General features: G+C 39.4%; 1 protein-coding gene across 8 annotated transcripts in view; it reads right to left on the bottom strand.

Moving 5' to 3' along the window:
- Positions 1-26,546, bottom strand: part of atp11a (ATPase phospholipid transporting 11A) — a 140,165-nt gene that overhangs the window by 70,051 nt on the left and 43,568 nt on the right. For all 8 annotated transcript variants that reach the window (XM_043691213.1, XM_043691212.1, XM_043691220.1 and 5 more), the window contains exons 3-7: positions 23,876-23,965; positions 20,563-20,643; positions 10,041-10,148; positions 9,791-9,919; positions 6,208-6,311 (exon numbers count right to left, since the gene is read on the bottom strand). In XM_043691213.1, the coding sequence (XP_043547148.1) occupies positions 6,208-6,311; positions 9,791-9,919; positions 10,041-10,148; positions 20,563-20,643; positions 23,876-23,965 (512 nt within the window). The remainder of the gene's footprint in view (positions 1-6,207; positions 6,312-9,790; positions 9,920-10,040; positions 10,149-20,562; positions 20,644-23,875; positions 23,966-26,546) is intronic.

The raw sequence follows: 26,546 nt of genomic DNA on the forward strand, positions 1-26,546 counted from the left end.
GTTTGTTTCTTATGTATTGAAATAAACTTTTACTATCATTTCTAATATTACTGGCTAGCCTACCTTCATATTTGGTCCTCTCCTTCCTTATTTCTCTCTTTGTTATCCTCTGTTTGTTTTTGTAGCCTTCCCAATCTTCTGATTTCCCAGTGCTCTTGGCCACTTTATAGGATCTCTCTTTCTCTTTGATACATTTCCTGACTTCCTTTGTCAGTCATGGCTGTCTAATCCCTCCCAGGATAATATTTCTTTTCTTGGGGATGAACCTCTGTACTGTGTCTTCAATTATACCCACAAACTCCTGCAATTTTTGCTCTACTGTCTTCCCCGCTCGACTCTGCTTCAAGTCGATTTTCGTCAGTTCCTCTCTCATGCCCTCAATTACCTTTATTTAACTGTAACACCATTACATCTGATTTTGCCTTCTCCCTTTCAAACTGCAGACTGAACCCTACCATATTATGATCGCTGTTTCCTAAGTGTTCCCTTACTTTAAGATCTTTTATAAAGTCTGGTTCATTACATAGCACTAGGTCCAGAATAGCCTGCTCCCTTGTGGGCTCCATGACAAGCTGTTCCAAAAAGCCATCCTGTAAACATTCCATGAATTGCCTTTCTTTGGATCCACTGGCAACATTATTTACCCAGTCCACCTGCATATTGAAGTGTCCCATGATCACAGTGACCTTGCCTTTCTGACATGCCTTCTCTATTTCCCAGTACATGTTGTGCCCCTGTTCCTGACCACTGTTAGGAGGTCTGTACATAATTCCCACTATGGTTTTTTTGCCTTTGTGGTTCCTCAATTCCAGCCACACAGACTCCACATCATCTGACCCTATGTCATTCAGTGCCATAGATTTAATTTTGTTCTTAACTAACAAGGCAACCCCGCCCCCTCTGTCTTTTCAATAAGTTGTAAATCCTTGGATGTTTAACTGCCAGTCCTGAACCTCCTGCAACCACGTCTCTGTGATAATCACATCATAATCATTCACGATGATCTGTGCCGTTAGATCATCTACTTTGTTACGAATGCTACGAGCATTCAGGTAAAGTGCCTTAATGCTAACTTTCTTATCATTAGAGATATAAGAAGTCATAAGATGACCTAAGTTATCCTTCCTTTTTGCTGCATTCCTAGTCTGCCTCAAGCTTAAATCCACCTGCACACATGCTATCCTGCTGCTTATCTTTCCATTTATCACTGCTTTTATTTAATAGACTCACTTGACAACTGACACTGATTCCAAAATGTTCCCTGTGGACTAAATGCTTCAATAAGAAAAGTACAAAAACTGGAGAAACCCGGAGGTTGAAGAGTCTTAGAAAATTACCTTACACAGGATATTCTGAGCCATCAGCTTGGCTTTGAAAAGATTGGGGTGATAAATGATAGGATGGAACTGCTGGCTAAATTAATTGTAGCCAAGTATGAAATTAAAATTAAATTATTTAATAAACCTGGAATTAAGAACGAGTTTCAGTAACAGTGACCTTCAGACTCACTCAATGTAGTCAAATCTTATCCACGACTGAAATGGTATTTGTGCCAAGCAGTACGGTGAAGTCAAAAAGATATGAAACCAGAGCGATGGCCTGACATCAGCCTAGACAATAGGAACACTAACAACACACCCAGAGAGGTTAACTCTGCAAATTCCACTTTACCAACATCTTGGGGCTGCTTACAAAGTTGATAAAACTGTCCGACAGACTGCGCAAGCAATAGTCCGAGTTACAGGAAATATCCCAGAAATCTCTATCATTAATATAAAACTGGAAAGTGCTCAGAAAAACTCAGTAGGACGAGTAGCACCTATCAGAGCAAAAATCAGTTAACATTATGATTTGAAATGACTTATACAGTCATAGAATCATGGACTTATACAGCACAGAAACAGACCTTTCAGTCCAACTCGTCCTTCTAAACGCTTCTTATTCATTTACCCATCCAGATACCTTTTAGATTTTTTAATTATACCTACCTCCACAACCTCGTCTGGCAGCTCGCTCCATACATGCACCACCTTCTTCGTGAAAAAGTTGCCCCTTAGGTCCCTTCTAAATCTTTCCCCTCTCACAATAAACCAATGGCCTCCAGCTTAGGACTCCCCTACCCTGAGAAAAAGGCATTGGCTATTCACTCTATCCATGCCCCTCATGATTTTATAAACTTCAAAAAGGATGCCCCAGGGGAAAAAAGCCCCAGCCTCTTCAGCCTCTCTCTATAGCTCAAACCCTCCAATCCTGACAACAACCTTGTAAACTTTTTCTGATCCCTTTCAAGTTTAACAATATTGGTCCTGACAAATGACAAAGAGTGTGGTAATAGTTGTAGCAAAAAAAAAAGCATAGGTTGAGAATAAAGGCAAAATAATAAGTCACTCTGACTTAAAGCACAGATATGAAAACAAGAGAGAGACAGGAACTTAGCAAAATAAAATCAAAAATGGATGACAAAGTGAGTACTGGAAGCAGTGACTACCACTCAGACCTTGTGGAGGCAAGTCCAATGTTTACAATAATAATACTATCCAATGTGTTATGTGGTACCAAAACCATACTAAATAGACAGATTCAACAGCTCAAAAGTGAACATCCATGAGCCCCCTGTGGGCCTGCATCACCAGCAATGTATTCAACCATAACCTGTAACAACATGGCCAAGAATATCACTCATTCAACAATTCTCTTCAAGTTTAGGAATCAACCCTTCCCAATGAGGATTGTAGGATAGTATGCCAGACGCAGCACCAGGCATACTTAAAAATTAGATTCAACCTCATAACACTGCACACAGACTCCAATATGTGCTAAACAGTGGAAGAAATAACAACAGACATAATCAAAGGATCAGATCAAGCTTTTCAATCCTGGCTCATGCAATTGTGAGTTGTGGTGAACAATTAAATTAACTGGAGGAAGAAAATTTCTCCAAATTACCCATTCTCAATTAATGCAAAACCGGCACACCAGTGCAAAGGAAAATTCTAAATGATTTTCAAACAGGTTGATGATTCGTTTTGGCTTCCTCCTGGAGTTGATTCAATGCTGCCGTTAATTTGATACCCAGGAAGAAAAGACTTAGAGTAACACATTAAGCACAATGTGTGTCTGCATTCTGCAGTATTTTCTTCTGTCCTAGAACAGCTCATTAGCCTGAAGACAAAGGCTTGAGAGGTCTGAGCAGGAGTTTCTCTTATTTTAACTGCCTGTCATATGTATGCAGAAGGGCTTGCAAATTGATAATAGATCTATTAGTCATATTATGAATGTTCCTTCCACAGCCATCAAGTCCGGGAATCAGACTCAAACCCAGCATTTCTGGCTCAAAGACAGGGATACTATTCATTATGCCATAAGACATCTTCAATTCAACTCATTCCACTTAGTAACAGGAAATGCTGGATACAGCAAAAGAAATGGGCCCCGTCAGTAGCACTGAAGATTTGGGCTCCAGAATTAGCTATGACCCTAGCTAAGCTGTTCCAGCACGTCAATAACATTGGCATATACCCAACAATATGGTTTTATCCACAAATCACAACAAATCTAATCTAGCCAATTACCACTATTGCAGCCCACTCTCAGTCATTTGCAAAGTGATGAACATGCTGATGACAGCAGTATCAATGGCACTTACTCAGCAATAACCCTGTTAATGATCCTCAGTTTGGTTTGTGTCAGAAGCACTCAGATGTTGACTGACTGCAACAATACAGATGAGGTGAATCCCAGAGGTGAGGCAGGAATGACTGCTCTTGACCAAGTATGACATCAAGGAACTCTAGTAAAATTGAAGCCAATGAGAATTCAGGGTATAACTCAATCCTGTTTGGAACTCAAAGAAAGATGGTTATTGAAAGCCAATCATCTCAGCCCCAAGAGAACTTTTTCACTTTTGAAGTTTTTCAGGGCAGTGTTAAAGACCTGACCATCTTGTGTTGCTTTGTCAATAGCTTCCTTTCCAATGTAAGGTCAGAAGTGGGATTTTCACTGGTGATTGCAGAATGCTTAGCACCGCTTGTGACCTCAGATACTGAAACAGCCCTACTTGAAATTAAGAGAAATTTTGACAAACTGGCAACTTATGTGGATAAGTGGCAAGCAAACTTTGCATGACACAAATGTCAGGCAATGAACACCCCTAAAAAGAGTATCTGACCTTGACATTTAATGGCATTACCATCGCTGAATCCCCCAAAAATAACTGGGGGTTACCATTAACAAAGAACTGCTGGACCAGTCATCAAAATACAAGAACAGTCAGAGACTAGGGACTTCTGCAGTGAGTAAGTAACTGATCTCCTAAATAGATCTCCTTTCTACCACTGACAAGGTCAAGGTCAGGTAAGGTGATTGAATACTCCACAGTTGTCAGATGGATTGCAGAACCAACAACTCTCAAGAAGTTCAACAGAGTCTAAAATAAAGAAGCCTATTTGATCAGCACCCTATTCACCACATTAAACATTCACTCCATCTACCATAGGCACACATTAATAGCAGGATATATCATTTATATAATGCACAGTTGCAACTCGAGAAGTCTCTCTCAATACTCAGCCATATCTCCACCACCCGAAAGAACGATAGCAGATACATTAGAACACCACCACCTACAATTTCCCTAGGAGCCACACACCATCCTGATTTGAACGACATTGTCATTTTTGCAATGTCGCCAGGTTAAAATCCTGGAATTCCCTTCTAAACAGAACACCTGATGGATAGAAGCTTGTCAAGTAGGCAACACAGCACCACCTTCTCAAGGACAATTAGGGATGAGCAATAGCCTTGCCAGCAATGCAGACATCCATGAAAGATTAAAAAAAACTTCAGCTGAGCCAAACAGCACTTTATAAAGAGTCATCCTAATGTCTTTCATGTTTCACTCTATGCATCTATTTATGCAGTCCAGGATGCCGTAAGTTTTGATTTTTAAATCACTTTCACAATTTGTCAAATTCAATGATTTGCACACAAATAGCCTCATGTCTCTCTGTTTCTGCACTTCCTTTCAAATTGCACTCGAGTTATACTGCATATTCTTGTTTTTCCAACCAAAATGTTATACATCGTATATAACTGTCCACTTTTCTTTGAAGTCTATTACAATTCTCCCTATTGTTCATAATATTTCCAAGTTTGGTGTCATTTTGTACATATATATCAGGAAAAGCAGCATACTAGTGCTGACGTGTGTGTACGTGCATGTGTGTGTTGGGGGGGGGGGGGGGGGGAAGTGGTGGTAGTGTTTGGCGATGTCGCTGTACACCTTCCTTCCTCCAATCACATTTCACCTTCCCCTTTTAATGCACTTTATAAAACCTACTTTGGCTACCCTTCTGACTGTTCGTCTCCTTATAAGGTTCAATGCCATTTTGGTTTGTGATGCTCCTATGAAATGTCTTGGAATGTTTCATTACGTTGAACTATTATATAAAGGTTGCTGTTGCTCCAGTCCAAATACTATCCCACTATCCCCTATTTCCTTTCACTCAGTTAACTTTGTGTCCCTTTAGCTGCTGATAGTATAAAAGGTACACTGATAACTATGAGGATCAACTTTGCTAGCAAGCCAATTATGTGCATTTCTTTTTGTATTAAATGCCTTTTGTAAATCTATGCACACTGCATCAATTGCATTACTCTCATTAACATTTTCTGCTATCTTATCAGAAACTGCAACCAGATTAAACATTAATTCATCATAAAAAATTTAAATTACTTCCTTTTAAATATATTGGAAATGAACAGGGAATGGGCAGATGGTAGAGATTACACAAGGTAGTTGTTAGAGGATACTGGGTAAAAATAATAGAATAGCTTTAAACTTAGTGGGACATTAAAAGATACAGAAAATGATCAGGAGAATTAGATTGAGGTTACAGGCAGTGGAGGGAAAATGGGGTTTGACTTGTCGGAATATAGTAAAATCTCATATAGTCTTAATGCAGCTGGAATGTAATTTGAAAAAGTGTCCATAAATGCTGCAATATATGAATTGAGAGATCAATAACCAGGCCTGCAGCTTATTGCTTAACCAAATGAGAATTTAAACTCCAAGTTGTCAGATTAACATTCCAAATCATCACTATGTAATCCAACCCCAGGAGATGAAAGTTATAGTAGGTCTGAGCAAGAACAGACACTCACCAACTCTTGCCTGCACTAAGATTTGACATCCATTCAGAGACTCACTTGTAAAGATCAGGCTGTGGCTGTTCACATTCAATGGTGGCATTCAAAGTGTCCACTTCTGCCTCAGTTCGCAAAGCTTTTGTATCTTGAACAGCTTGATAAGTCTGTTGGAAGAAAAGTGAATCTGGAAATATCTGCTGTCTGACATCAGGCCTGCCCGAGGTAAAAATTCTATCCAGAATTTTCCTCAACTATGTTGCTGCACAGTGTAGCATTAAATTACTAACTTGCTCAATCAGCAGGGAATAATTATGAGAAGATCAGTGATATATAACTCTAAAAAGTGACAATCATGTCAAATGATTTGAATGATGCATGATCAGAATGCAAATTGAGAATTATTGTATAAATCATTACCAATTACATACACTGGTTAACATTTCAAGCTTACACACTGGTTAACAATTATGATCTGAAGCTTTAAAAGATAACATTAAAAATGTTAATTTTTTTCAATGTTAATGTTAATGTCACTGCTTTAAGAAAACTTTAGCACAAAATCAAATATTCTGCTCTTAAACCAGAATGTGATTTACTCCAAGCACCTAAATGGGACAGAACTAAAAGCTGTGCGTCAGAAATGTTGAAAGAAAAATTGCTATAATCATAATCTGGAATCTACGCACTGCAAATACAACAATTACCTTATTTTGTTCACAGAAAATTGACAAAGGTAACACAAAAACTTCATTTATCGTTTTATGTTGGAGCATAAACTTCTACAATATGGGATAAGGCAGAGAAAGGGGAAAACTCATATCTAATGCTGAGGCTTGATACTCCACAAAGCTGAGAAGTATATAGAAAAAGAAATGAAAGGGATATTGGGGAAGTAACAGAGGAGATCAATAGTAAAAGCTTATCTAGTTTACTAAGGCCCTTTATGGAAGGAAATCTGCCTTCCGAAACTGACCTGGCCAACACACTTGTTGAAACTAAAAGCCACTGTTTCAGAGCAAAACTTAGGATGGTGCAACAAATGCTGTTTGCCAGTGATATAAACATTCCCTCAAAAAAAAAACCTGTGGTTTCTATATCTTGTGCTGCCCAGTCCTTCTCCATTCACCTCAATTCTGTTTGGCAGGTCCACTTCCACAGGCAATTCACAGTCTTTTACATAGCATTTTCCAGGAGCATAGGGTTTGATATCCTACAACATGCACACCCAAGTTCTGTGACAGGAAGTGAGTCATGACTGGAAACAGTAAATCCAACTTCAATAGTTTGGGGAAAGACAGTCATGGATTTGTGAAGAGACATTATAAAGGATGTGTGAACTGAGCAGTTTGAAAATACTGTCTTGATTACACAAAGTCAATATGGATTTATAGAAAGGAATCTGACTGACAAACCTACTAGAGGTTTATTGAGAAGATAAATAGTAGAAGAGATAAGGGGAGTAGCAGCAGAAATGGATTTTCAGAAAGTCCCACGTAAGGCATATTGTGTGAAAGCACACAGGATTGGGGATAATATACTGACATGGATTAAGAATCAGTTAAGAGACAGGAAAATGAGAATAAAAATAAATGGAACTTTTTTGGGAATGGAAGGTGGTGATAATTAAGGTATAGCAGTGATCTGTGTTGGGCTCTGGCTATTCACAATATATAATGATGATTTAGATGAGGGAATATTTACAAGTGAGACAACTTTAAAAATAGCTGAGAGTAAGAGTGATGAGGAGGATGTAAAGAGGCTTCAGGGTGATTTTGACGTAAGTTGGCAAAAATATAGAATATGCTGTATAACATGGATGAATTTGAAGTTGTCTTCTTCAGTAAGAAAAACAGAATGGTGGTCTATTGGAAATGTGATGTACAAAAAGATCTGAGTGCCCTTGTATAACAGTCATTGAAAATAAGCACTAGGAAGGCAAATGATATGTTGGCCTCCATTGCAAGAGGGTTTTATCACAGATGCAAGGAATTCTTAAATGCAGCTGTTCAGCACCTTGGCGAGACCACACCTGGAGTATTATGAGACATTTTGGTTGCCTTACTTATGGAAAGGTATGCCAGATTGATTCATGAGATGGCAGGAAACTGGGTAGTCAGGGCCTGCATTCACTGGATTTTCGAAGATTACAGGGATCTCACTGAAACATTTAAACATTCTGACAGGGCTGGACAGACCAGATGCAGAGTCAATGTTTCCCCTCGCTGGGAAATCCAACACAAGGTGTCAAAGTGTCAGGATATGTAGTCGCTCACTTTGGACGGAGATGAGAAAAAGTTTCTTCACTAAAGGCGAATGAACCTTGTAATGCTCTACCACAGAAGGCTGTGGAAGCAAAGCAAAAAAAACCCAACATATTTATAAAAGCTAAAAACGTTAAGGGAAATGATAAGAGAACAGGAATGTGAGATAGAGCAGAACAATCTATTTCTTCCTTACATTTCCTACGTCTCCAAGCACATTCACAACTGGAGAGGAAGGGGAAGTTGGCGGTGACTCAGTAGGTTAAAGTGGCCAAAGGTTAAAATTTTTAGGAGAAGTGATGATGACAGATTTGAAGAACCTGAAACTGAACAGACAGAACCGTTGACAACATCTGTTAACCGTAGAGCAAGAAAGAGAAGTTGAGTGGTCAGCAATTTAGTAGTATAGGGTTGAGGGAAAAGGGGTGCATGTCATGGAAAAGATAGCAGAGAAATACAAGAGAGATTAGAAAAAAAAATGCAAGCTCAGCACAAGTGCACAATCAGAAAAGGTTGAGCCTAATGGGCACACTGGAGAAAAGGAGCAGCAGAGTGGATGCTCTCAATCTTACTCACAACAAAATGAATGAGCTGCTTTCATTTGGGAGTGGGTGAGGGGAAAGAGATGGGAATTTAAGATGGATGGCAATTGAGAAAAGAAATCAGGGGTTATCTTTGCATTTCAGCATGAGGCTGGAAGAGGGAGAAGTATTGGCAGATGAGAATAGGCATAATAGTGCTTTAGTGGTCTATCCAAATCCAGCTAAACTAGGTAGCCATGATATCCTTTAATGTTTGTGGACTTAAGTGAACTGCAATGAAGGGCGTTTCGGGTATGGTCAGAGTTAAAAAGAGTGGTGTTTTAATGGGATCTATGGCATCAAAACTGGAGGTGAGAATGTTTCATTAGATCAGTAATTGCCGAAATGTCATGCTAAAGAGAAAGGTAACAATTAGGCCACTGAAGTGCATTTGTAAGTGAAATTAAAGAGTTTTTCTTTCACAGACAGATATAGATGGAGGGGAGTTTGGGAAGGGGAAAGGGATGAAGCATTAGAGGTCTTGGCTGTGGTTGATGTGAAGGGAGTAATGAAACTACATGTGATTAAAGTCTCTTCTCTTGGAGTGCGTGGCTCCAGCTCTTGATCACTGCTCGTGTGTGAATGACAGGATTATACTCAATTGTGAATCTACGGGAAGAGCAGGAAAACTGGCAAACAAGAGTAATTTTTGACCATTACTCTGAACAGACGAGACATGAGTGAAGTGGAAAAAGTAGCTAAGTGAATTACATTAAGAGATAATTGATTATAAGATTGAAATAAGAGATACTTATCACAGGCTGGCTTCTACAGCAAGAATATGGCTGTTCAGTTTCTTACCTTCGTACTTGATTCACCATCTAGGCTGGCTGTAGTGACAAAACATGTTCCATCATCACTGCTCGAAGACAAGAAGACCATGTCGCATGGAAAAGTTTCGTTCTCCTTGGTCATCACAATGTCTCCAACCTACAGCAATTTTACGAACATTATCAAAAGCAAATCGTGCACTGTCTGTTCCCACCAAACCCTTCCACATTAATTCTAACGCACCACACCACCTGAACACATGCCTAAGCAGCTTTTTTACCTGCAATTTTCTGCTCTGTTTTTGAACTACTTTGCCACCCTGGATGACGTGAACAGGACATCTATTCACTGCGTTATCTGCTTTATGCCGAAGCCAATCCTCATATCCCTGTGGGTAGACATTGAGCACATTATGTTACACAGGAAATATCACGGAATGTATAAACCGCCCATTGATCTGAGTAAAGTGCAAAATATGAAAGGCAAAATATAAGGTAACCACATCAAACATTTTCAGATCAAAGGGCTACATAGAATAATTGCAGCAAAGAAGGTGGTCTCTCAGCCTATAGTGTCTGGAGTGGCTCTCCAGAATAATTCACTCAATGTTATTTCCACCCCAAACTGTAACTAGGCAGGTTAATGCTATGTCAGTTATGCCATCACAGTTGGGGGTAAATAAGTGGTGGATGTAAATTGATCTGTTGTCTTTAATCAAGTACAAAAAAGGACTACAGGGATAATGAGTGAATACTGGCAGTATATAATGCTGTTCTCTGATTAAATCTAACAAGAACTAAGGTTATGTCTCGTTCCATATTTCACATCAGGTTTTCATATCTTACGCATGGTAGCAGAGCACAGTTGCCAAAAGATGAGGATTGGAAGCTAAGAAATTATTTTAAGACTGAAGTTTGCAACGAGAGTTACTTTCAAGAAGAACAGTTGAAACTGAAAGAACCGTATGATTTCCCACTAATGTTCTGTGAATCTCTGAACCAATGGTAAAATAAAGTAGCAATTGTTGATACAGGTTACCTCCTTACCAGCCAGAAAACAAGGCGTGGCACTGGCACTGTCACTCAAAATTTATAAAACACAAAATCAGGTGCAGGTATTTTCAGAGCTATGGTCTCATCAGTTGGCTTCTGAGGAAGGTTTGGGTAAACTGCTAAACAAGATTAATAATTGATGTCAAAAGGATATGGGGTAGAACACAGTTAAGGCTGAGATGAGGAGAAATTTCTTTACCCAGAGTTTGCTAAGCCTGTATCTCTGCCGCAGAAAGAGCGAGCGTGAGCCTAAGCATTGAATGTTTCAAACAATAAGTTAGATATAGCTCTTAGGGCGAAAGGGATCAAGCAGTATGGGGAGAAAACAGCAATAGGGTATTGAATTGGATGATCAGCCATGATCATATTGACGGGTGAAGCAGACCAAAGGGCTGAATGGCCTACTCCCACCCTTATATTCTATATTTCTATGTGATAACTCAAGTAATCCATTAAAATTGCAGTACTGTCACGCATGGATCAGCACCTGGGCTAAGCTGGAGTTAAGATTCTCAGAACGAGATGTGCTTCTGGATCAGATATTTGATACTTTAAAACAAAAAAACATGGAAAAGCAAAAATTTCAGCCACCATCAGGTACACTTTGGAATCTCAAGATGATGGAAGACTCAATGCTCACAGCATTTCAAGACTGCGCAGATATGAGGCACAGATGTTAACCGAACAAAGGAATTGCATACAAAAAAAAAGAGGAAAACATCTGGCAGATGACAAGAATGCAGTAATAATAATAGAGGAATGTATCCTAGAAATGTCTGGGAATTACCAACAAGAGTTTTAGATGTGAGTCAGAACATTGATATGTGGCAAATGTTACAAAATTGAATTAAAAATCACACAACACCAGGTTATAGTTTAACAGGTTTATTTGGAAGCACTAGCTTTTGGACTGCTGCTCCTTCATCAGGTAGCTTTGGAAGAGAATCATAAGACACAGAATTTATAGTAAAAGATTGCAGTGTCATGCAACTGAAATAATATATTGAACAAACATAGGTTGCTGTTAAGTCTTTCATCCTTAAGATGGGGTTGCAGGTTTTGGTTCATTTATATGCAAATCCCAGAACTACTTTTAAGTCACATTCTCGAGATACCTTAAGGTTTTATTAAAAAAAGATGACACCTCAGCTCAGATGATGCATTAAAGGTGTGAGGTTAGAGTCTGTCTGTATCCCAATCTTGAGTCAGACTGGTTTTATTTCCAAGTAGAAAATCACACAACACCAGGTTATAGTCCAACAGGTTTAATTTGAAGCACTAGCTTTCGGAGCAACGCTCCTTCATCAGGTCATCGTCGCTCCGAAAGCTAGTGCTTCCAATTAAACCTATTGGACTATAACCTGGTGTTGTGTGATTTTTAACTTTGTACACCGGCATCTCCGAATCATATTTCCAAGTTGGAATTTATAAAAATAGTCAGATGGTATGACTGCCTGCAGACTTGTGTGCTTTTTCAGCAAAATAGAATGTATCTGGAAATGCACCTTTAATGCATTTTCAGAACTGAGATGTCACCATTTTTTTATAAAACTTAAGTCATCTCGAGAATGTGACTCAAAAATAGTTTTGGGATTTACACGTTAATGCATCAAAACCTGCAACCAGTTCTAAAAGATGAAAGACTTAATAATCTAGGTTTGTTCAATATATTACTTCAGTTGTACGACACCATAATCTTTTGATATAAATTCTGTCTTATGATCCTCTTCAAAGGCTACCTGATGAATGAGCAGCACTCCGAAAGCTAGTGCTTCCAAATAAACCTGTTAGACTATAATTTGGTGTTGTGTGATTTTTAACTTTGTCCACCCCATTCCAACACCGGCACCTCCACATGTTTTTTGAGCTGATGCACAGCACGCAAGGTTCAGAGGCAGATGATGTTTTTGATCAGTTTGAATGAATTGCACTAGTTGCAATATCAGTAAGTCTGGTATTGACAATACTAATCACAGATTCATTTAATTACGCTAGGTTGATCAGCAGATGTACATCCACTTATATGTGGTATGGATTGGATCAAATATTATTTTGATTCACTCGAAGTAAGGTCAGGCAAAATTAAAGTTCTATTTTCTTCAGATTCAGAGATGACATTACATTAAAGTCAATGAAAGGAATGGTGAATCCTGATAGAGTAGATGGGGTAACCCACTTTCTTAGTACAGACTGTTATGACCAGATCCCGGGCAAGGTTACGCACTGCATTATGGTCCCAAACAGGATACACCAAGTTGTCAAGCTGTTATCTGAGGAAGGATGAATTGAGTCACCTTCTTCATTAACCCATCACCTTGGTTAGTTCAAACAAGCTTAATTTGAAAAGGATCCCTTCCCTCATGGGAACCATTCACCCCAATCTAATGAACTTCTGTTTTAAATGGAGCCAATTTAACCAGGCATTCTTGAGTTAACAAAAAGTAAGTTCATTAATGACTAAACTTGAAAAGAATTAGTAATGCATAACAAAGATTAGAAATAAAAGTGAGTTCATAAAGTTAAAAGTTAAAAACACAGTTACACAGATCAGTCTCTGAAATATTTGTGAAGAGCAATTAATTGAACTTTGTGGCCGGTGCAGTGGAGGTTAGTGGTAATTGAACAGTCAGGTTTTTTTTGAGTTTCAAGGTTTTATGGGTGATTAAAGTTCCTCTGTCCTGATTCCTTTTTTTAAAAAACATGCTGGTTTGGTTCACGCTGTGAGATAAAATCTTTAGCCATAATACAGGGTGTCCAGGGGATAGTTCTTCCACTGTGATTTCACGGGGTAGTAATGCTCTAAAAAGCTGGTGCACATAAGAACATTCAGTTTCACTAATCGAGTCCAGAAATGTTGACAGTAGTTTTTTAAAGTCTTTTTTGTGTCTTCCTGGAGGATAAATCAGCCTGCAAGAAGTGACTTTCTGGTGAGACTGATGATGAGGTAATCACCACGCTCTCCAGAGTTTGCACATTCTCCCTGTGTCTGGTGTTTCCTCCTGGTGGTCCGGTTTCCTCCCATAGTCCAAAGATGGGCAGATTAGTTGGATTGGCCATGCCGAATTGCCCATAGCGTCCAGGATTGTGCAGGCTAGTAGATTAGCCATGGGAAATGCAGGTCACAGGGATAGGGTGGAGGATGTGGATCTGGGTGGGATGTTGTTTGAAGAGTTGGTGTGGAATAAATGGACTGAATAGCCTCCTCTACACGATAGCAATTTTGTTTCTAGTCAGTCCCCCTCATTAGCTCTTCAAGTTAAGTTTGACCCTGTGTGAAGTTTCTCTGACAATTTACACGTGCAAAATTCCATGGTATTCATACAGAATTTTAAAAAATTCATTCATGTGATGAGGATGTTGCTGTCTAGACCAGCATTTATTGCTCATCCCTTACTGGCCAGAGGGCAGTTAAGAGTCAACCATATTGCTGTAGGTCTGGAGTCACATGTAGGACAGATCAGGTAAGGATGGCAGTTTCCTTCCCTGAAGGACATTAGCAAACCAGGTGAGTTTTTCCAGCAATCGACAATGGATTCATGGTCATCATTCGACCCTTGATTCCAGATTTTTTTTTGTTGAATTCAAATACCACCAACTGCCGTGGTGGAATTCAAACCCAGGTCCGCAAAACATGACCTGGGTGTCTGGATTAACAGTCCAGCAATAATACCACTAGGCCATCACCTCCATTGGGTTCTGTCAGTAATTGAATGTAAATCCTTAATTTTTTTGCTGCAGGGTTTCTGATCTATTATCATTAAAAAGAAAGATGATTTTTAGTAAGATACCCCTTGCTGCTGAACAAGTCTCTCATGAAGAAAAAGGAGCGAATAAAATAATGCATGGAACATGATTTGGTAATTGCTTTTGTCAAGTCACAAAATTTGCAAATTACTCAATCAGGACATTATTGAATCCTTTAACAACATCTAGTATTGCTAATCAGAATGTTAAAAAGGTTAAATGGCATCAAGTGATAAGAATTTGAGAGGAAATGGCAAATTCCTTCAAGTTACATTGACAATTTGCTCATTTGTTTTAGATTAGATCACTTACAGTGTGGAAACAGGCCCTTCGGCCCAACAAGTCCAACACCGACCTGCCGAAGCGCAACCCACCAAGACCATTCCCCTACATTTACCTCTTCACCTAACACTATGGGAAATTTAGCATGGCCAATCCACCTAACCTACACATTTTTGGATTGTGGGAGGAAACCGGAGCACCCAGAGGAAACCCACGCAGACACAGGGAGAATGTGCAAACTCCACACAGAGAGATGCCTGAGGCGGGAATTGAACCGGGGTCTCTGGCGATGTGAGGCAGCAGTGCTAACAACTGTGCCACCGTGCCGCACAAAGTTTTGCTGTCACTAATTAAAAATCCTATTAAAGGATGAAGAGATAGTTGACAATATATACACAAAATGTATTGAAGAGATTAGTGAAACATATGAGAAATGCTAAAATATTGGAGGGTACTATCATGGCATATTAAGAATTTATAGTTAGCATGAGACTTTTAATTAAGCAATGGCTAAAGATTTAAAAGCATGGGGCAAGATCAGATACATGTTCATAAACATTATCTCATAAACAGAATTCTGTCTGTCTATAGCAATACACAGCAAAGAAAGGAGTAACTGTGGAAAAATGTTTAGGGACTGGACTGAGAGTAACAGCTACATTCCTAGCTACCAACAGTGGGGAGGGTGAGATGAAAATATGAACACTGTAGTGATGAACACTGAGGCTCAAAGACACTTCAGTAAAGGGCATTTCAAAAGGAATTGTGCCGTTATTGATGATATGTTCCATAAGATAACAACTAACCAATACAATTATAAGCTATCATCTACCCTGGCATGGGCAGTCCATATGAAAAACTAGCTTCAAATGACTGGCAGCTAAAGTCCATATACGTTGGTCTGTCAGGAAATCCAAGAATAGTTTCAGTGGTGACTGATCCTCTGAGTTTGGAACACAGTCTATAATTAGTTCTATATTTCCTGCACAGTTGGATGCCCTACACACAGGGAGAAGTGTAATCAAGGCAGACTGTGAGTGCAAATACTATGAGCCTTAAATCATTGCATAAGACCACAGATAAACCTCAATGCTGTGGATTTAGCATACTACAAAAAGACAGGGTCAAATTGAATGGAAAAGGTCCAAGTAGTGTTATAAGGTGTGATGGGAAGACAGTAATTCTCTGACACCGTAGTCAAAATTATTCAGGTCCAGCAAGTTCTCATTTAAAGTTGCATATGCATTCCTGAAAATTGTGACCTTGTGTGAAACATGGTCTGCCATAGGGATCAATGTTAAAGCCAAAGTTAGGTCTCCACAGACATTTCTGCTTGGGAAAAAAACATGCAGGTTGAGATACTGTACAACATTTTTGCCATCTTTGTTCAAATAAATCAGTAAATATAAAAGAAATATCTTACAGTTAGGTGTCATCAGGACATTTCTCACCTGAAAACAACTTTAAAACGTTATCAAGTTGAATTATCATACATTCCTAATGCCTACTGTCCCAAGCAGAACAAAAAGATTATAGCAGCCAAATAAGGATGATGCTTTAATCAAGTGACTGGTCTTAGCAATAACATTATGGAAACCTCCCTGGAGGTCAAAAGCAGCTTCTCCTGATGAGGCTGCAATGCTAAACTATTGTGGTATAAGCTCCTACAGAGACAACTGCCTCCAAGAGAAGGAACTCCTATACAACAGAATTGCAAGAATACCTATCTTTTCATTTAAGGGGCCACAGGCATTTAGCTCAACAATCCATAAGGTATACTAGAAAGCTGACTCCAACTTTGGACATCTGGGCTCCACTTTAAAATAAAACAGGTACAGTGATGAACTGGTATACCTCAGATGTTTTGTACTTAAGTAATGACAACCTGGATAATCTCTTTACCTATTCTGATTCCATATCTCCTTGCATGTGTGTACATTAACTTTTCAATGGTGTTGCTGTAATCCTTAGAAAGTCAAGTTCACAAACAGAGGGAGTGAGGAAAATATACCACCACATTTTTCTTTAAGAAAGGGGGAAGAAAACAAACTACTTATGGACAGTTGGTGAGAATAGGGAGAGATTTGTCTTAAAACTCACAATTTGTCTGTAACACTACAGTCATAAATAAAAATGATCTTTAAATCAAAGTAGACTTATAAACATAGAAGTAATACAGTGCAGGTACTGTAAGTACATGTTAAAATTACATTTGCCTGATGAACTTTTAACTGACCAGGCTCCATCTAGTGGCAGAAATATCCTGCAGCAACCAACTTTCACCACAAGAGGTAGCCCACAATCTCGATACTTGCTCAGAACAGGAGACACCACAGAAACAGACTTTTAAGGGTAGGAAGAGAGGGTGGGAAAGAGAGGCGTGGGTTTGAAGTGAGACTGAGGGAAGGGACAGGAAGGCTAGAGGGACTAATGCAAACACGTCAAGAACAGCTCTGAAGCAGGCAGGCCGAAGAACAGAAAGCCTAGCAAACAATATGAAACTGAAACTCACAAGGTTAAATGCATATATTGTCACTGTTTTATTAAATGACATTAAAACAAAATAATGCTTAGTCAGCTTTGAATGGGATTTATTATACATTCATTCAGGGAAATGGGGTTAACTGTAATCATGCAACATCTGAGTAATTAGTAAAACGTGATGAGGCACTCTGCAGCTCGCATTCTCATATTTCTGACACTTCTGAGCAGCAGAGTATGAATACTAAGATGCAGGATAGTGATAGTCAAAATAATAATGATGAAGAGAATAGAACTATTTTCCAAAAGGACAACAGTCAAAAGTTGGTTCTAGGGTAATACATGGACCAGAAGGGTCCAGTGAATAGAAGGCTGTGACTATTACAGGGAAAATCACTGGCAAGTTTGAACGTGTTCAAGGTGGTATGATTTTCAAGGCACAAGATCTCACGGAATTGAAAGTAAAATGATTGGGTAGATGTCGAGAAGTTGCCTCCCCTTATGGAAGAGTCAAGGACTAGACGGAACGATCTTTGGATAAGGAGTTGCTCAATTAAGATAGAGACAGGGAAGAATTTCTTCTCCGACTGTACTGAATCTGCGCACTGAATTCTTTCCCACAAGGACTGTTGAGGGAGTGTCACTAAGTATACTTAAGGCTGAGAGAGACAGGTTTTTAATTAGTGAAGGAATCAAGGATTACAAGGTTAAAGCTGGAAAACAAAGCTGAAGACGATCACATTGGCATAATGTGACTGTATGGCACAGCAGACTCGATAGGCCGAATGACCCATTTCTGCTCCGACAAATGATGGTCTTGTGGACATCTCTACAGTAGAAAATGTGATCTTGACTTTTCTTAGCCTCTTGGTCACATATTTGTGAGAATGTAAATCAATTAAAGCTGTACTTTTACAAGGTGAACACTTTTAAAGTTTTGAAGTGCTTTCAAGTGGGTTTGAAACTACCTTAAAAGGCACAAGTGAGGTAAAACTGAAGTAAAGATGAAACAAGTTTGTTTATGGTTTGAATTATGTATCGAGGGTGCTCTACTTCTCAATTAGATCTATCCTGCACTAGGTTGCGTTCACCTAAAAAACAGAACCAACAATTTTAAACTGTTCTCACAAAGAGAAACATTGTCGGCATCCTTATGATAAATACCACCATTTTCCTACAGATTCTGTGGAATTTGACAATTTGGTATTGTTCAGATAAAAGAATTTAGAATTGGAAGTCAGGCTTCAGGAGCTTTTAGGAGTTTAAAAAATAACCAGACTAATCCAGAATCAAGTGAAATTGACCTTGAATCAACAATTATGTCCTATAAAGTATAAATCATATCCCAGTAAATCCGGTTAAAGTTTCACAGAAAGATGAACATGCATCCAAAGAAGAACAGAACAGCTGTTTTTGTGTGTTTACAGAATGTGGGTATTTCTGACAAAGTCAAGATTTATTGCCCATTCCTAATTTCCCTTAAGTAGACGGTGGTGAGCGACGTTCTCAAACCACTCCACAAGGACTGTACAGTGGTCACTCTTACCAATACTGTCATGGACAAATACATCTGTAACAGGTAGGCTGGTGAGGATGAAATCAAGTAGTTTTTGCCCACAGTTGTTGCATCACCATTTGCCTAGAAACTGTGTCTTTTAGGAGTCAGCCAGCTCGATTTGTACTGGTGCTAGCGAGGTACTCATGGTGATGGACATTGAAGTTCTCCACCCAGAGAAGATTTGGTGTCCTTGCCACCCTCAGTGTTTCTTCCAAGTAGATATTAACACGAATGAAGACCGATTCCTCAGGCAAAGTGAAATGGGAAGAATTCCTTGCCCATGTGTGACCTGATACAATGAAACTATATGGTGTCTGGAGTTAATGTTGATGACCTCAGGACGACGCCTTCTCAACCGTATCACTGTGCTGCCAGCTGTGGTAGGTCATATATTAGAACTGCAATCATGGTATCTGGGACATAGCTGTACTTACAGAAACATACTTACAATATCAAGCTGCTGTTTGGTTAGTCAATGGGACAACTCTCCAAAACTTGGCCTAACCCCAAGATATTAGTTAGAAGGATTTTTGCAAAGTTTGCCACTGTCATTTCCAATGCCAAATTCAATGCCAGGTGATCCATCGAGTTCTACCTTACACTTTGTAGCAGTTGCACACAATAGAGTTGCTTGTTCGGCCTGTTCAGAATGCATTTAAGAATGTGGACTGCAAATGAAAATACCTTCTTGCAGGTGTGCTCCTTAGGCTAACCAAGATGGCTACTAACAGGTTCAGGCTGTAGGCTGTGGATGTAGTCATTAGACAAGACTCCTGCTTCGTTAAGATAATTATGTTCACCTCCAGATGTCTCTGGAGGGAGCATGCAGTGTCCACAGGTACACTCGATGTTTCTGACAGGTGAGCATCTCAGAGGCCAAAGTGTATCAGCTCCTAAAATCACATTTTAATTTAAGTTGATAAGTACCTGTGAAACTTTGTTTTTGTTGCTGTACTGTATAAGGGCTGATTATTAGTTAGCTTGTTTATTAGTTTTGTTAGTATATTCCAATGGGTGACAAGTAAAGGATTGCCATAACACAGAAGGATGAGAATGTAAGAAGAAGAGATCTGAAATGGAGCACCATGAACCTAACAACAATGAAAAACATCTACATCCTTTTTGTACTTCACCATGCAGTTTGGATTCATTTAACACTGCACAGTCTTCCTTTTATGATAGCAGATATAATTCCCTCTGACTGCTCTAATCTACTTCACTCTCCGGAAGTGCTTTACAGACTTTAACTACTTACACAGTGAAAAGGTTTCTCTTTGTGTCACTTTTGTTCCTTTTGAGAATTAATTTCAATATGTGCCTTCGTGATTTTAATTCTTCCCAGAATTGTCATGGATTTGAACCCTTTAGCTAACCCATGATCCAGTTAGGTCGGGTTTGTTGATTAATTCTCTCTATCTACCCCTCTTCTTTCCAAAACCATTAACAGTCTTACCTACTACCATCAGTATTAAATGCTGTAATTGATACATAACAACCATAGTTATTTGGGACAGTTCAATCTTTCTACTTCACATTGTGTAAAAAATGTTTCCTTTTTAATTTTAGGTAGTTACCCCTACTCATTTAAATTTTCCACATGACCTTCATTTATGGAAAAGCAGGAAACAAAAACAAATAGGGGAGCAGAGAATTCGACTAAAGGTACATTTTGTCTCGTGCCTCACCTGTTTGATTGCAGTCACAGTGATTACAAAAAAGAGAGGAAGTCCACTAGTTACCGGACTGGTCGGTGTATCAATGATCAACTGAAAATAAAAACACAGTTTGTTAATCTACTGAGACAGGAGCTCAAATTTTAAGATTTTTCATCGTTTATTGGCAAGTGTAAACAACAGGCAAAATTGCTTGATAATTGAATACGCTTCACAATTTGTTTGTTATCATTAATGGGATAAGGCAATGTTGGCAAACATCATATATCTGGAAATCATTAATTAAGCACCTTTAGATAGTTGGATCCCTGAGTATCTTCTTCAACAATGCCCTGGAACTGATGTGATTGCATCCAAATCCTTTGTCCCAGTTATGAATCCAAGCCATAGATCATTTTCCAATGACTTCAGTTTTGTTAGGGCCCCTTAATGCCATACTTAGTCAAATGTTGCCTTTATATCAAAATCAGTTACTGTCCTCTCATGTCTAGAGTTCATCTCTTTTGTTCATCTTTTGACCAAGGCTGTAATCAGGTCTGGAACCCAGCAGCTCTGACAGAACACAAACTAAGCATTGGAGCAAAGGTTATTGTATCATAAATAGATGAAGAGGAAGGAATTCAGCCCTTTGAACCTGCTCCACCATTCATTATGATCATTCAACTCAATAGCCTGTTCCTGCTTTCTCACCCTATAACCTCTTTAGCCCCAAGTGCTATATATAATTCCATCTTGAAATTATACAATGTTTTGACCTTGACTGCTTTCTGTGGGAATGAATTCCACAGGCTCACTCTCTATCGATGGAAACATTTCTCCTCATCTGAGTCCTAACTGGTTTCCCCTATATATCCCTAGACCTACATGCTGGTTGATCTGCCCCAGGCCTTAATCCGTCTTTTGTGCCAATCCCTCATAGTCCTAAACTCTTCAATATTTCAAAAGAATCTTTCAACCTTCTCTTTAAACATTTTCAGTAATCTAGCCTCCGCAACTCCGCATGGAAGAGAATTCCAGACATTCACTACCATCTGACAGAAGAAATGCCTTCACATTTCAAATGGATGTCTCCTTCTTCTGTAACTACATTCGCCACACCAAGATTCTCCCGTGAGTGGCAACATCTTCTCAACATCTACTCTGTCAAGCTCCTCAAAATTCTCAGATGTTTGAGTAAGGTCACCCACCTCCCGCCGCCATTCTTATAAATTCTAAAGATTAACAGCATAATCTGTTCAGCCATTCTTGATAACTCAACTTCTTCATCACAGGAATCAGCCTCGTGAATTTCTTTTGAATAGTTTCCAATATCACCAAATCACAACTTAAATATTGGGTTCAAACTGTACACAGTACGTCAGGCACAACCTCATCAAGACCCTGTACAATTGTAACAGGGCATTTATGCTTTTAAAACTTCAACCCCCTTAACAATAAAAGACAACTTTCCATTTGCCTTCTTCATTACTTGCTGAACCTGGATGCTAGCTTGTTGCATTTCAAGGACAAAAATACCCATATCTCTTCCCACGATTTGGAGTCATTCTCAATTTAAATAATTCTCTGCCTTTTGATTCTTTCTACCAAAGCATATGACCTCCCACTTTCCTACATTAACTCCATTGCCAAGTCTTTGCCCACACAATCAACCTGTCTCACTCAATCTACAGATTCCTTGTGTCTACATCAAAGCATACCCTCCCATCTTTTTGTAGGACTAGCAAATTTGGATGCATTATACTCTGTCCCCTCCTCGAAGCAATTAATATAGATAATAAATAATTGAGGGCCTAGATCTGAGCCTTGTGGCATTGCACTGGTTACATATTTCCCACCTGAAAACAAATCTGTTAATCCTGATTCTCTCTCCTGTGTATCAATCCATACCACTACACTACCTTCAATAACCCGACGTCCCTTATTAGTTCCCCTTTATCAATGCTGCTTGTTATATCCTCAAAGAACATGAATTCCCTTTTAAAGAATCATTGGATTGCATTAAGCTTTTCTAAACATCCTGCTATCTTTACAATAATGGACTGCAGGATTTTCTCAGTGTCAGATGTTGGGCTAACAGCTTCCTGCTTTCTGTCTCCCTCCGTTTTTGTAAAGGGACATCACATCAGCGGTTTTCCAATCCAAATCCTCCCAGAATCCAGTAAATTCTGGAACGTTTTGACCAATGCCCCCAAATGCCTCTGCAGTCACTTCCTTTGAGTGCTTAATCATGTTGTCAATAATGTCTGCCATTATTTTGCTGACAATTGAGAGTCCCGGAAAGGCTGGAGCTTGTGACATTGGATTTCCCTTGCATTTTATGAACAGGACATACGAGGAAAATTCTGCATATTGTCAGATCATGCCAGTGTTATAACTGTACTAAAATTGGCTGGTTAAGGGATCAGCTGGCTCAGGAGCACAAGTCTTCAGCACTGTAGTTTGGTTGTTGCCAGAGCTTGACATGATCTTTGCCATATCAAGTGCCTTCAGTCATTTCTTGCTATCACATGGAATGAATTAAACTGGTTGAAGACTGATAGTTGTAATGCTCAGGACTTCAGGAGGATGCCAAGATGGATCATCCGTTCAGCACTACAAGCTGAAAACATCAGCTTTTGCAATAACATGCTGGACTCTACTACCAATAAAGATGGAATGTTTATTGAGCGCTCTCTTAGTAGTTCTTTAATTATCTGACAATTTTCATGACAGGACGTGTCTTTCCTGCACAGCTTTGACCTGATGCATCGGTTATGAGATGATTGAGCTCTTTGACATGGTGCTTCTACTGGCTAGTATGCAGATACCTCTGTGGAATAAACATTGAGTAATTTTTACACTTACACTTGCATGCTCTCCAACAATTGTCATTCAATCAGGAATCATATCTTGGTGTGATGGTAAAAAGATGGATATGGTAGGAAATTAAGCTACATTTTGTGGTGGACTATAGACCTGTTCCTGCTGATGACACACAGCAATCATGGGTATCCAATTCTGAGCCCTAAATCTGTTCAGAATCCATTCCATTTAGCACAGTGATAGTGCCACACAACACAATGTCTCAGTGTGAAGTCTGGTTTTCATCTCCACAGGCCTGTGCAGTGGTGACTCCGAATACTGTCATCCATCTGCTACAGTGGGTAGATTGGTGGGGGTGAAGACAAGAAGTCTTTTTTTTCTCTTATGTTGGTTCTCTTACTGCCTGCTACAGCTCAAAAGTTACTGGACCTGATAAAACGATGTTTCACTTGAATAAAAACATAAAATCTGTCAAAGAAATGACTGAAGCCACATTGGGAATGTCTAATAGAATGTTTCATACCTGCACAAGGAATATGATCAGAAAATAGAAGTTAGCAATTCTTCTGAACTGTTCAAACAAGTTCTTGGGAATGAAGTTCCAGAAAGTATACTGTACAAGAAAAGAGAAATAGAAGTATTAACTTATAGTCAGTCATCCTGATTTGGACGTGTTAAAATATTTTCATTTATCAGAGCAAAATTTTCTTGTAACTTTGTGCAAGTCATTCAGTCACATCAAAATGATACAGTGTTTTCAAGAAAGTGCCTAACTAACCACTAACCCAAAGAAATGAGGGATGGGCATGTTCACAAAAAAAAAAGAAACCAGCAAACTCTGACTCAGAAGCAAGAATGCTATCAATTGAGTCACAGGGACTCCCATTAAACTAGATGACACAGGCTTTACCTGGCTACCTGCCTGTTTTTCTCACTTTTGATTTGATTTTTATTTTATTATTGTCACATGTAATGAGATACAGTGAAAAGTATTGTTTTGAGTGCTACCCAATTCACAGAAATGTGGACTCATAGCAATACCTTTTTGGAAGGAGGCTCTTTAGCTATTTTCAGCTGTTAGTCTGCAGTCTTGTATGTTACAAAATTTCCATATGAGTTTCTGAATTTGCTTTTCCTCAAAAAAACTACAACAAAATCCTGATGAATTGAATACCAGAAGATTTGTCCTCAAATCTGGATTATGTGGAGCTTTGTGATAACTGATGAGGCCCCTCCATAACCCATTTTGCTGAAAAATACGTTCTACGGCAAAGAAAGTGCCAAATCAAAATGCTGTAGAGCAGTAAATTTGTTAAAACTTTCTTTATTCAATTTGTTCAAAAGTTACAATGACTAAACCTTATAAAATGCATTGAAAATATCAGGAGTTAGCTCCAGCAAGATTCAGCAATCATTTTTTGCTTAGCACTGTCGGCAGACAGTGTGATACAGTCAGCCATGTTGTCAATGCAGTCAAATGTGTCTTTGTGCAACAGTGCAGAATCCCAAAGCATTTCTACAACCTTTGCTAGGGAAACAGGCAGAGGAGCAGGTGGGAATTCATCTGATTCTTCAGGGTCACTGGCCTACTTGGTTGAAAAAGAATACTGCATCCATGATTACATTATCTGTCAGTTCTGTTGCAGACCACACAGCTTTGGCCACCTCCACAATGGAATTTTCAGCTCCTTCGCAATGTCTGCTTTTCACTTCATACCTCAGTTCTCCATTTGCTTTATCAATCAACTTCAGCCTCTCTCCAATTGACAATGCTTTAAAAACTTTCTCATAGATTTAGCCATATTTGTAGTGTTCATACATCTTTTCTTGGAACATCTTGATGTCAAATCCACGATTCATTGTGCTCCTGCATGACCTAACTGTGTCCTCATTTTGCATTGCAAACAAATGACAAGATTAGACAATTATATCTAATAAGGGGTTAGCGGTGCAGATTTCAGCTGATCAGAAGCATCACTATAGTGGATTTGTTATGTTGCCAATGCAAATTGTTGAGTACCAAGGTGCATGGGGAGTGGGGAGGTGATTATTGGCAGAGGTTTGTGGCCTGTTACGGAACATTTGCGGGAGATCAAGCCTTCAATCGAGGAGATGACTCGCCATTGTTTAATGCTATGGTTTTGCAATGTATTCTTTCTGGTGTTGCTGACATGATTTGGACAAACATGACGACCAGGTCCAAGAATTCTCAGTCGCAAATGAGGCAAGCAGTGGTCTATGACTAGGATGGTCAAAAGGAACCAAAACCATGAGCCAAGTTACAAGTAAAAACCAAGTATGACCAGCGACCTCGTGATCCGTACCCTCCATGTACAGGTTAACGAATAACCCTACATCAGCTGGTTGTGGCTCTGACTTCACATTTTGTTGTTGAACTCACTTCCCCACACACCCAGCATCTAACTCAGGCTTGTCAAAGTAAATATGAGACAGCCCTTCTCAACAGGCCGCTACTTACCTTCTCTGACTGCACCACCTTGAATCGTGCTATGTTTTTAACAGAGCCACAGTACCTCTCCTCCTCTGAGCACGTTTGCCTGTTGAGAAATCACCTTTTTAACCACTGCTTGTGAGGATTTAGCTGACCTGTCACTTCCAAATGCAGAATTAATCCTCTATGTAGACGGAAGCTCCTTTGTTGCATCCATAGGACAACGTTGTTCAGGATATGTGGTTGCCACCGAGTCTGAGATTGTTGAGCTAGCAGCTTTCGTAACTCCATGGTCGACACAATAAGCTGAGCTGTTTGCCCTCATTTGTGCTTGCATTTTAGCAAATGAAAATCAGCAAATATATATATATATACTGGCTCTCGATATGCTTTTGGCACGGCCCACGATTACGGAGAAAGTGAGGTCTGCAGGTGCTGGAGATCAGAGCTGGAAATGTGTTGCTGGAAAAGCGCAGTAGGTCAGGCAGCATCCAGGGAACAGGAGAATCGACGTTTCGGGCATAAGCCCTTCTTCAGGATTGAGGAAAGTTTGTCCAGCAAGGTAAGATAAAAGGTAGGGAGGAGGGACTTGGGGGAGGGGCGTCGGAAATGTGATAGGTGGAAAGAGGTCAAGGTGAGGGTGATAGGTCAGACTGGGGTGGGGGCGGAGAGGTCGGGAAGAAGATTGCAGGTTAGGGAGGCGGTGCTGAATTTGATGGATTAGACTGAGACAAGGTGGGGG

This window comes from Chiloscyllium plagiosum, chromosome 6, assembly GCF_004010195.1.
Source record: "Chiloscyllium plagiosum isolate BGI_BamShark_2017 chromosome 6, ASM401019v2, whole genome shotgun sequence".
Classification (NCBI taxonomy): domain Eukaryota; kingdom Metazoa; phylum Chordata; class Chondrichthyes; order Orectolobiformes; family Hemiscylliidae; genus Chiloscyllium; species Chiloscyllium plagiosum.